Source organism: Vulpes lagopus, chromosome 5 (genome assembly GCF_018345385.1).
Source record: "Vulpes lagopus strain Blue_001 chromosome 5, ASM1834538v1, whole genome shotgun sequence".
NCBI lineage: Eukaryota > Metazoa > Chordata > Mammalia > Carnivora > Canidae > Vulpes > Vulpes lagopus.
The window spans coordinates 6,198,371-6,210,233 of record NC_054828.1 but is presented as its reverse complement, the minus strand read 5'-3'; the positions used below and the strand labels follow the sequence as shown (position 1 = coordinate 6,210,233).

The following is an 11,863-nucleotide window of genomic DNA, read 5'->3' as shown; positions in this document are numbered from 1 at the left end:
GGGCAGTAAGACGCTGAGGCCCACGGGGAGGGGTCACAGTCAAACCCAGTCTGGCTGGTCCACGTGGCAACTTGCACAGGTTGCAGACAGATGCTTAAGCAACAGCGATACCAGAAATCTTGACTGTCCAACCCCAGAAAGGAAAGACTGGAGGCCCATCCCTCCCAGGAAGGGGGCAGGGGTGATGCGGTCACCTCCATACGAGGCCCCCATCTCCTGTGGCTCCTTTGCAGCAGGTTCCAGGGGCAGTGCCTGGACACGGCCCCTATCCCCTGGGGTGGAGCCTGCTGGAAACAGCGAAGTGCCTTCCCAGAGGAGGCGACAAGGCTGCCAGGGCACAAGGGACCCTATCGCCTTTGCGGTTTCAGAGGCTTTAGATCAAGGCCCTTGGGCCAGTCAAGATTTTTAGGAATGAAGAGGCAAGATCTGTTCTCTTAGGAAGAAGGTGCCCAGGGAGATCCGTTTCTGCCAGGCAGGGAAGCAGCACCCCATTCCAGGCGGACTGAGGGAGACGAGCTGCTGGAGAGAAACTGGCCCAGGGTCTCCACTGGCACGGGACCCAAATGTGGTGGAAGGTGGGACTCCTGCCTCTAGCACTGTGGGAGCAATGGCGTGGGCTACTTTCCTCAAGGGGGCAGGAACTAGCCCAGACCTGCCAAGGAGCAGGATGTAGGATCCACCACCGCCCTTAAGGCCCACACCCCAGACCCTGGGCTCCCCATAACTCCCCTCAGCACCCTATGCCTCTGTCACTCATCCCGACTCAGTCTGCAGGGGCAGGAGGAGGCCCCATCCACCTTGGCCCGGGCTCCCAGGGCTCCTGCACCCCTGGGTTCCCCCTACTAGGCAGCCCCTGCAGTGCAGGCAGAGATGTGGCCAGCTTCCTGGAACCTTCCTTAGGACAGCACCATATGTCCCTCAATTGCTGTGCCTTCGAGTAGGGATGGGCCTGAGAGCGCCATCCTGGGCCCTGAGGTAAAGGGCTGTGCCCATAGAAGCAGCAAGGCCTGCCACGCGGGAACTCACCCTCCACTGCCTCTGCAGCTCCCTTACATGGGACCGTGGACCATGCTCCTTCGAGCTGAGGGTGGCCCCGTGATACCATCCAGCCTGCAGCACGGCGAGAATGGAAGCCCAGACTGGGGAACCCAGCCACATTTACGGACAGATGCAGAGATTCCGTACTGTGAGGTTTTCCCACGATTGCGGATTAATGACAAAACCCCAAGAAGCTTAGAATTACTCGTTTTTAGTATCAGGGCAGGAGCGGCATCCACAGAGCACCTGCGCTTTGCTCCCAGTGTGGAGCTGGCTGAGAGGCTCTGAGGGCAGCCTGTGCCACAGCAGGTCCCGGGCACACGGGAGACACTCCGTGATCACCGTCTGAGGGGATGCCAGGGGCGTGGGGAGACTGAGCGCCCAGCCTCCCCAAACCCTTCCCGCCTTGCTCGGGCCCTCTTCCCCACCAGAGGGTAGAGGTCACTCACAGGCATACAGCAGGCACTCAACACTGTTGGGAAATAAACAAATGTGGGACTGGGTCTCCCACCTGTTGAGTGTTGGGGTGGACAGAATGGCTGCCAAGGCCAATTGTGTCTTAAAGCCCTTTGCGTTCAGTGACCATGGGGCTAAGATTCTGGCCGTGGGTGTGCACAGGCTAGCGGGGCAGTCGAGGAGCTGCTCTGGCTCTGGCCTGCCTCGTGGCCACACCAGGGCGTGATAGGCGTCGGGCTGAGCCTTCCCAGGCCCTGGAACATGCCTGCCCGCCAGGTGCTTTCAGCCCCTTACAGAGCAGCCACCTGAGCCCAGAGCTGGGGGAGGCAGAGCAGGTCCTCACCAAGACTTCTGGCAGCAGGGCTGCTGCCTGAGCCTCGGAACATGCCTGGGGGAGGCGGGGGCGGGTGGGAGAGCCGGACCTGGTCCAGTAAAAGAAATCCTCTCAGAAAAAAAAAAAAGAAATCCTCTCAGTGCCTTTCAAGTGGCCGTCAAAGCACTTTGCACACAGAGCCTCCCAATCACTGTGGAGGAAGCAAGTAAGCGGCCCAGGCCGAGCAGCACCCCCTGGCGCCCCGGGCACCGCAGACTCCTTCGGCCTGCTCTGGGGCCTGCTCTAGGCCCCACCATCGTCATCCGCCAGCACTTCCACATTCTGGTAGGACTTCCAGGCCTGCAGGTTGCAGCTCTTCAGGATGGCTCCCAGCTGCTTCCCAGGTCCGACTTCAAAAGTCTTGGGGAACTCGACGCCCTTCTTCCTCTCATATATGGCATGCATCGTCTGCTCCCACTTCACGGGGGAGACCACCTGCTGCACCAGCAACTTCTGGATGTGTTTCGGATGCATGTATCTCTTCCCATCGATGTTTGAGTGGACGGAAACCAGAGGCTTCTTGACACCAACCGACTTTAGGACTTGGGTCAGGGGCTCCAGGGCTGGCTCCATGAGGCGCGTATGGAACCCACCACTGACGGGCAGCATCTTGGTGCGCCTGAAGTGATACTTAGAGGAATTCTTCTGGAGGAACTGCAGCGCCTGGGAGAAGAAGAAAGAAGTTTAAGCCAAGGACATCTTAGGGGAGGCACCACATGGCGAGGTGGCCACCGCTGGCACCAGCTTGGTCCTGTGGATAGAAGACCCATCTGCTCATTTCATCCTGCAAACAGCCGCGAGGACTGGCTCACTTCACCTCTTTGTTCCAGAACACATCAGTTGTGTACTCAGCGGCCCCGAAGTCCTCCCCTGGGGCTATGACCATTCCCACCCCCCAGCTGGGCAGGTGGCCAGAGAGAGATGGAGGCCGGGAAGCCTGGTCCACCCCAGCGCCTCATGCAGCAGCCCGGGAGCCTGGGGCAAACCACTCAACCTCTGAACTCTTGTCATCCGCAAAGTGGACACAACTTCAGCTGCTTCACGAGGTTGCTGGGACGCGGTCAGGCAGGAGGTGTGAGAGGGTCGGATAAAGGAGAACACGCTACGCTACCTAGTGTTAGTCTTCAATTATAGGCCCGTTTTCTTATTGCTCCATAACCCTCAAGATAAGAACTCAGGAGACTCCAGGCGTCATTTCTATCAGAACCCCCTCGTCTTGACTTCTCGAGAAGTCAAGAGCTCTGTCCCTGAAGCCAAAACCCTTCCCCTGAAGGGCGTCTCAGCCCAGAAAGGGCCTCCCAGCTAACAGGCCCCACCTCAGAGCTGTTTGCAAATAACATAATTTGCAAATATATTAAAAATAGTAGACATTTTCAGAGACCATACGGCCTCAGGACACAGCCAGGCCTGCCCCCCTGCCAGCCCTCCACCAGCTCTGCCCGAGGGCTTCCCCTGCACTACATGGTCTGTCTGCCCGTCTCTGGCCCCATCTCTGGCCCGCCACCATCCACAGCCACGCAGAGGCTGAGCCTGCTATTCCCTGGAAGATGGAGGGTGAGCTTAGGTCCCAGCAGCTGCATGACCTTGGACGAGCCTGTCTCCCTCTGTCTCACCTCTTGGCCTCGGTTCCCTCATCTATAAAAGGTGGACAACAGTTAACTCAGGCTATGAAGGAGAACTCCGCCTGGCGCACAGGCACTACGTGAGGGTCAGCAATGACCTCATATGCCGAGCCCAGCCACGTACACTAAAAGACCTGTAACCTGGGACGCCTGGGTGGACCAGTGGGTGAGCGTCTGCCTTTGGCTCAGGGCCTTACCCTGGGGTTCTGGGATCAAGTCCCGCATTGGGGTCCCCGCAGGGAGCCTGCTCCTCTCTCTGCATGTGTCTCTGCATCTCTCTCTCTCTCTGTGTCTCTCATGAATAAATAAATAAAATCTTTAAAAAGTGATAAAATAAAAAAATCTGTAACAGGTTAGCTATTTGTGTCCCCAAAGGGTAGGAAGGATTCCTACTTTTGGTCAGATGGCACCTGTCGCCCATCTCTGTGGCCCGTCCCTGCAGGTGGACAGATCCACCCGGGCATCACCAACGCAGCCCGTGGCTCACCACGTCTTACCATCCTGAGCCATGAGTCTATCGGCGTCCCACACAGGCTGCTGCAGTGGCCCAAGTGCTGGTGAAAGCGAAGTGGAGCAGAGCTCAGCACAGGGAAGCAAAGTGTGATGGCAGTGTGACCCACTCCTGTGGGAAGCACAGAGGGGTCTGGGCCGCCTGTCACTGCAGCAGAGTCCAGCCTGTCCTGACGCTTCACGTCACCACCACCCTCCCTCCATCCCCATCTCACTGAAGGGCACCCAGGAGCCCCTCTTATCACAGGCCTTTCAGACCCTCCCCACCATGACTGGACTGTCTGGTCAGCGGCACCTGCATGGGTGGCTACTCGGTGGTACTTCCAGCATCATTTCAGCATCTCAGAGTCAGTTTTCATCCCAGGCTGGGGCCACAGGAACCCAGCCAACAGCCTCAGGGTGTGGGCGGCTGGCCCTCAGCCCAGGCTCTGGTTTAGCAGAGGCCAAGGGGTTTATGTCACATCAGCTGTTGCAAAGGGACTGTCCTGCTCTGGGAAGGCCGTGCCCTCACCTGAGCTCTTTGCCTTGGCACTTCCAACTGCACCAGAAGGCTAACCTCCCTGGGAATCCCAGCAGTCGTCATCCTGTGTACCTGTCTGGGAACTGTGTGGGGAGATGCCTGCCCGGGTTTGGGGCCCCTCCCCACTCACTTCTGGGCTGTTCCAAGGCTGTTAATGGGAACGAGCAACCAGCAATACGATCAACACGGGGCCACTGTCACTGATCTTCCTATCTTCTCAGGACTGTCACAGGAGAGACTCACTGGTTCAGGGGAGATTCACACAGACCCCTGGCATACTGGCAAGGCCTCACAGGGGATGATAGGCTGAGAGCAGCTGAGTGGAGACAGAAGGTTCTAGAATGAGACAGGCCAGGCCTCCAGGCCACCTCCACATCTCTAAGCACTGGCCTCTCACTCTTCCTCAGCTTCCTTGTGTGTAAAACGTGGGTAGGACTCCCTTCTGGGGAGCACAGGCTGGCTGCAAGGCCTAGGTGACATGAGCTGTGCAGACGCTGGCCCTGCACCAGCAGCCCCTCAGGCGAGACCCTGCGTGGACCCGCGTGGCACTCCAGGGCCGCGGCCTCGGTACAGACCTACCTTCTTCCATTGGCCGCTCACTGCCTCTCCGCTGGGGATGTCCTCTTCCTGGCGGACTTACCTCCAAGCACCACTCTTGGTGCTGCGTCTTCAGGCCTTCTGGCGGCCAGCCCAACCCTTACTGTGCCCCCAAACCCATGGTCCCTGTTCCCAGCTTATCAGACCATGTGCCCTCAGTGCTGGTTACAGAGGAGCTGCTTCAGAAACATCTAGGGAAGCAGTGAATGGAAGGAAGGACAGAAGGAAAGGGGTAAAAACAGACACCTAAGAAAAGGCACAGTGGGGTGGGACAACCTAGCAGGAATGGCTTCTCCTCTTGCTAAAGAGGCGACCAGATCAGAGGTTGTGAGGACCCCAGAATTTACTACAGGAAGGCCCTGGGGATCATCTGGCCCAACACCTTTACCTTCAAGAAGGCGAGGGGATTTGCCCAGGGTCCTTGTCTATGCAACGTGGAGTGAGACCGGATCCTGGCCTCCTGCCACCCCACCCCTCCCACCCCTGCTCAAATACTTCCTCCCAAAGATCACGGCTTGGCAAAGCACCCATCACCCCCTCCCGTCCCCCGAGTGTGGGTGGGACAATTCAACCCTCCGTACCGCCCTGGTTGTCTCGAAAGGCTGTTCCCATTGGCACCAACCTCCAGGTGTCCTGAGATCACCCTGCAATCAGGAAAGAGGTAGTTGGCCACCTCACACACGGGGTCCGCTATGCCCAAAGTCTTGCAGTGCTCCTGGGCTTCCAAACAGGCGAAGCTGAACCTGGACTGGGGCTTGCCGAGGACAGACAGCATCCCGCTGGGGACAGCTTCCGAGGCTGCCTGCATGGCCTCCGCTCGGATTTTCACCGCATACAGACCTATCCAGAGAGAAGCGCATTTGGAAAAATCAGGGCACGGAACAAAGGAGGGAAGCCTGGAGCTGAAAGACAAAGCACAAGCTCTGCGCTGCATGCTGGAGACGCCGACACTGGTGTTTGTCACCAGTCCACAATGCGACAGTTCTTCCGTTCTTCGCATCTCCACCTAGCACATGGGGATGGCGCCACCATCCTGAGAAAGGGGGCGCTGTCCTTGGCGCTCTACACACGAAACCGTGGAGCTCCCAGCCTTAAAGCCATCTTGATAGAGGCTGGTGGTTCTTAACCCGAGTGCTTTAGTGTCTGGAGACACTTCTGATGTGCACGTGTGGGGAGGGGTGCTCGCTACTGACATCTGGTGGTAGAGGTCAGGGATGCTGCTCCACATCCCACAATGCATAGCTCCACCCAAAACAAGTTACTACCTGGTCCAAAATGTCAACAGTGCTGCAGTTGAGAAACCCTGGGGCAGGGAGCAGGGTGCCAAGGAGCAGACATTGAGCCATACTGTTTTGGGCAAGTCATGACCTTTCGGGTCAAATTTTCAGTTAATAAAATGAGGATAATATCTAATCTGCCTAGATTGTTGTAAAAACTGGGAATCAGTTTCAGTAACATAGGATTCTCATAAATCAAGTTTTACTGCCCCTACTTGGAGCTGTAGAAGCCGACACTGCCAAGGCGGATGAACAGAAATGCAGAGCTCCTGGCTCAGTGCAGCTCAAGCGTCAGGTGAAAAGCCTGGGCTGTGCCCGGGGAAGGTGGCTCCAGTGACTGTGACATAAGAATGGCCTGTAATGACTGGACATCCGTCATCCTGGTCCTGGGTCCTCTCCCTGGGGGAGGGGATGAGTGGACTGAGGACAAGTTAAGGGGCCAGTTCAGGGTTTCCTGGGACCACAGGGAAGGTCTGAGGAGCAGACCCTGCACACTTCCTAATACATCTTCCTTCACTCTGCATGTCCATACAGTTGTACTGGACTGTGGGGCCCTCACCCAGGTAGGGAGCAAACTTTGGAGCAAATCCACTGAGAGCCTGAGGTAGGAAGTAGCAAAGAACACAGGGGAAAAGTGGAGAGGGCACGTGAAGTCTTCCCATGCAGGCGTTAACTATGCAAAATGTCAAGTAAAAAAACACAGGATATACATCTGCTATAACTGCAAATTATGTGCACAGAAAACTATGTATATAAAAGTTTTACTAGGAGGTGTGAATATGCAGCATTTTTTAGTTGTTTCCTTACCAGTGCTATAATGCTGTTTTCCAAAACCCTGAAGTAAAAGTCATAAAATAGAATGAGTTTTAAGTCTATGGCTCAGTGGTACTTGTTGTATTCATAATGTGCAGCCTCCAGCTCATTCTAGTTTCAAAACTTTCCATCCCTCCATAAAATACCCCATATCCATGAAGTAACCACTCCCCATTTCTCCTTTCCTCTGCCCTCTGCCCCCATAATCTCTAATCTATTGTCTCTGTGGATTTGCATATTCTGGACATTTCATATAAAAGGGATTGCTTCTTTCACTGAGCATGCTTTTGAGGCTCATCCATGTTGTAGCATGTATCAGCACTTTATTCCTTATTATGGCTGAAGAATATTCCATTGCATGGACAGAGTGCAATTTGCTTACCAACTCATCTGATGAGGGACATTTGGATTGTTTCCATCTTTGGGCTATTTTGAATAATGTTGTCATGAACTTTTGTGTGCAGGTTTTTTTTGTGTCAACATGTGTTCATTTTTTAGGTATATACCTGCAGACAGAACCACTGGGCCATACGGTAATTCTATGTGTAACTTCTTGTGGAACCATTAAACTGGTTTCCACAGTGGCCGCACCATTTTACATTCTTGCCAGCCATGTCTGAGGGTCCTATTTTTTCACATTCTTGCCAACACTTACTAATTTAAAATTTTTTATTATTATTATATATTTTTAAAAATATTTGAGAGAGAGAGAGAGCCTGAACAGGGGGAATGGCAGAGGGAGGAGAGACTCCCACTGAGCAGGGAGCCCTGTGATGCAGGACTTGATCCCAAGACCCTGGGACCATGACCAAAGCCGAAGGCAGATGTTTAACTGACAGAGCCACTCAGGTGCCCCATTATATATTTAGCTGAAGCCATCCTATTGGGAATCAGGTGGTACCTCAGTGTGGTTTTGTTTTAAGATTTTTATTTATTTATTCAGAGAGAGAGAGAGAGAGAGGCAGAGACAGAAGCAGGCTCCATGCAGGGAGCCTGACGTGGGACTCGATCCCGGTCTCCAGGATCACACCCTGGGATGCAGGCAGCACTAAACCACTGCGCCACCGGGGCTGCCACACAGTGTGGTTTTGATTTGCACATCCCTAAGGATTAGTGATATTGAACATCTTTTCACATGCCTGGTGGCCATCTGTACATCTTCTTTAGAGAAAGGTCTGTTCACATCCTTTACCCATATTTAACTATAAGCAAAACAGTTTAACTGGTTTCACTAAGGAGCAAACATCTTGAGCGAAACTGATATGCTCAAGATCAAACATTCATTTACTTTTTCATTCCATGACCATCTGCAGGCCTTCGATAGGGTCACAGGCACTGGTGGTGTGGGAGTGGACTGAGGCACCCAGGACAGTGTGGGAGACAGTCAGGCAAGCAGAGTTCAGGAGATTACAAAAAGAAAGAAAATCTCCAATGAACCCATCAGGCTTTAAAGGGAATAAAAAAAAAAACAAAACAAAAAAAAACTGAACAAAACAAACAAGAACAAAAAAAATAAAGGGAATCAAGGTGAAGTCTGGTCTTCAGGTTCCAATGTCATTCTCATCCATGTGCTCCCTTCTCTATCACCCAAGTGGCTCCAAGAATTATTTTTGAGTGTCCCTGGTCCCCAGTGAGCCCAGCAAGAGAACACCCTGGCACAAAACCAAACCCCTTCCTGTGTACCTTCAGTAAATTCCATGGCTCCAGCAAACACTAGGGCTGCAAATTCTCCCACACTGAATCCGGCAGCAGCAACACAGTTCTCAATAACCTGTGGTGACAGATGCGGGACATGAGACCAAGTTCTTTAGGGGATGGGTGCGGTGTTCGGTCCCAGGTTCTGCACCTGAGAGCTGACAGGGTGTTCAGAGGCTCAAGGAACTAGGAGCCACTGGCCTGGAGCTCTGGCTAGAAGAGGACACACAGCGGCGCCTGGGAGGCTCAGTCGGTTGGGTCTGCCTTTGGCTCAGGTCATGATCTCTGGGTCCTGAGATGGAGCCCGGTGACAGGGCTTCTGCTTCTTCCTCTCCTCCTCCCCCTGCCACTCCTGCTCTGTGTCTCTCAAATAAATATATATAAAATTTTTGGGCAGTCTGGGTGGCTCAGAGGTTTAGCGCTGCTTTGGCCCAGGGCATGATCCTGGGGACCTGGGATGGAGTCCCGCATCCGGCTCCCGGCATGGAGCTTGCTTCTCCCTCTGCCTGTGTCCCTGCCTCTGTCTCTCTCTGTGTGTCTGTCATGAATAAATAAATAAAATCTTAAAAAAAATTAAATAAAAATGAATGACCTTTAAAAAATAAGCCAAATCAGGGCACCCGCGTGGCTCAGTTGTGGAGCATCTGCCTTTGGCTCAGGGCGTGATCCCGGGGTCTTGGGATCGAGTCCTGCAGGGGCTCCCCGCGGAGAGCCTGCTTCTCCCTCTCTCATGAATGAATGAAATCTCTAAAAATAATATAAATCAAAGCTGAGCCCAGCCCTGGGCTGCCCAGCCCCTCCCCCGACACGCAGGCTTGGTAGCGCCGCATCCCCACCTCCCCGCCACCCCCGCACAGTGCGAACCGCGAGGCCTCGCCCGAGGCGATGCACCTGGAGCCCCGGGCCCCGCCCATCCCGCCCGCGGGCCGCGGGCCGTCGGGCCTCACCGCGGGCTGCAGGTGCTGCAGCTTCTCCACGGCGGCCAGCGAGGCCACGAAGACGGCGGGCTGGCAGTGCGCGGTGCGGTCCAGGGCCTCCTGCGGCCCGTGCAGGCTCAGCTCCAGCAGGTCGTAGCCCAGCACGCTGCGGGCGGCGGCGTAGAGCTCGCGGGCGCGCGGGAAGCGGAGCAGCCCCCGGCCCATGCCCACCAGCTGGCTGCCCTGGCCCGGGAAGAGCAGCACCGAGCACTGGCCCGGCGGCCGCCGCGCCTCCGCCGCCCGCGGCCTTTCCTCCGCGACCGTGGCGTCTCGCAGCAGCTCCGCCACGTCCACGGCGCGCGGCGGGGGCCGCGGGAGGTCCGAGGCGCCGCGGCGGCAGCCCGCGCCCCAGCCCCGAGCCCACGCGGCCCGCGCGCCCCGCAGGCTCATGGTGAGGCCGCTGCCGGCCGCGCGTTACCGGGGCGACCGAGGCGCAGGGCGCGGTCCCTCACGCATTTCCCGCCGGGCGGGCCGCCCCCGGGCGCGGGGAGAAAGGTTCCGCGGGGACGGGTTCTGCCCGGGCTCCGGGAGCTCGCGCGCCTGCGCGGCGGGGCCGGGAGTGACCCGGGCGCCTGCGGAGCCCCGGCGGCCGCTAGCCCGCGACCTTGGTGACCCAGCGGGACGCAGTGTAGACGTCGTTGTGCCTCGCGGGTGCGGGGGCTTGGGACGCCCCCACGTCGTTTCTGTTTGATTTCTCAGCCCAGGCGCGGTGCAGGGAGCAACAGTCGTGCTCCGAACCAGACGGGCAGGCGCACAGAAGCGTCCGATTACTATCAGCTCCCTTGACTGGATCAAAGCCTTGGATGGGTTTCAGACCTTGGCTTGTTTGATTCCTCACGACCGCGCTGTCACGGCCAGGGGCTGCTACCCTCCATCCTCCGTCGAAGGCTCCAAGGCTTGAGTGACAGGTGGTCCGAGACAGAAGGGGAGTGGGATGCCTCTGAGCGCTGGGGTGAGGCCGGGCCAGGGCCTGACTTCACCCGCACTTGCCCTCTGCTCCTGTCTCGTGTCCTGCCAGGCGCCCAGGAGACAGACACACAGACCTCCCCCCCCCCCCCGCCCCATGAGAAAGATCTAGGTGGAATTACATCAGCAAGTCTACTTCAGTGAGTCTGTCCTGAGAATCGAAAGAGCAAAGCCCAAACTCAGAGCATCTAAGGCAGCCTTGCTTGTGACAGACAGACAGACAGAAAAGAAAGGAAAAGAAAAGAAAAAAAGAAAGGAAAAGAAGCCATACAGTCAACTAGAGGAGACTCTTTAAATGGGTTATCCGGCAAATCTGTACAACTCTGGTCATCACAGATACTGAGGAGATTTTCAGGTTAAGACATGAATAGAGCACACATTGCCTCCAGAAGCCCATAAATCCACAAGGACAAGGAGAACAGGAAAGGAAAGAACCCCTGGAAGCCGAAGAGCAGGAAGACCAGTATTACCTGACCTGCCCGACTGCAGACAGCCAGATCCCTCCCGACAGTGGGGAAAGCTGACCAAGCCTCGTTTATACAAAAGCCTCCTCCAAAGCTTGGGACTGGGCAGCATCAACTGCTTGTAGATCTGAGGGTGAAAGAAATTTAAAATAAAGAGGACTATTTGAAGGTATCTATTTTTTAAAAGATTTTATTTATTTATTTGAGAGAGAGAGAGCACATGCAGGGGGAGATGCAGAGAGAGAGGGGGAGAAGCAGACTCCCTGATGATTAGGGAGCTGGACTCGGGGTTCAGTCCCATGACCCAGGGATCATGACCTGAGCTGAAGGCAGATGTTTAACCGACTGAGCCACCCAGGTGCCCCCAAAAAAGGACATTTAGAAAACAAATAAGAACACCTTGGAGGGAACCCTGGGTGGCACAGCGGTTTAGCGCCTGCCTTTGTCCCAGGGCGTGATCCTGGAGACCTGGGATCAAATCCCACGTCGGGCTCCTGGTGCATGGAGCCTGCTTCTTCCTCTGCCTGTGTCTCTGCCTCTCTCTCTCTCTCTGTG

At 55.7% G+C, this 11,863-nt stretch overlaps 1 protein-coding gene across 1 annotated transcript; it reads right to left on the bottom strand.

Annotated features, from left to right (window-relative positions):
• Nucleotides 1–1,233: 1,233 nt before the first annotated feature.
• On the bottom strand, nt 1,234–10,314 carry MCAT (malonyl-CoA-acyl carrier protein transacylase). Its single transcript, XM_041757388.1, has 4 exons — nt 9,849–10,314; nt 8,890–8,977; nt 5,739–5,956; nt 1,234–2,530 (listed from the first exon to the last, which is right to left on the bottom strand). The coding sequence occupies exons 1-4, from the start codon at nt 10,266–10,268 to the stop codon at nt 2,111–2,113; spliced, it is 1,146 nt and encodes a 381-aa protein (XP_041613322.1). The 5' UTR covers nt 10,269–10,314; the 3' UTR covers nt 1,234–2,110.
• Nucleotides 10,315–11,863: the final 1,549 nt, after the last annotated feature.

What these genes read in the sequence shown, in the direction of transcription:
- MCAT (XM_041757388.1), bottom strand. Translation starts at nt 10,268, where the DNA reads ATGAGCCTGCGGGGCGCGCGGGCCGCGTGGGCTCGGGGCTGGGGCGCG. An exon ending in TGCAGCACCTGCAGCCCGCG is followed by an intron (nt 8,978 to 9,848) that starts GTGAGGCCCGAC and finishes CTGTCACCACAG; the next exon opens with GTTATTGAGAACTGTGTTGC. An exon ending in AGCCATGGAATTTACTGAAG is followed by an intron (nt 5,957 to 8,889) that starts GTACACAGGAAG and finishes CTCTCTGGATAG; the next exon opens with GTCTGTATGCGGTGAAAATC.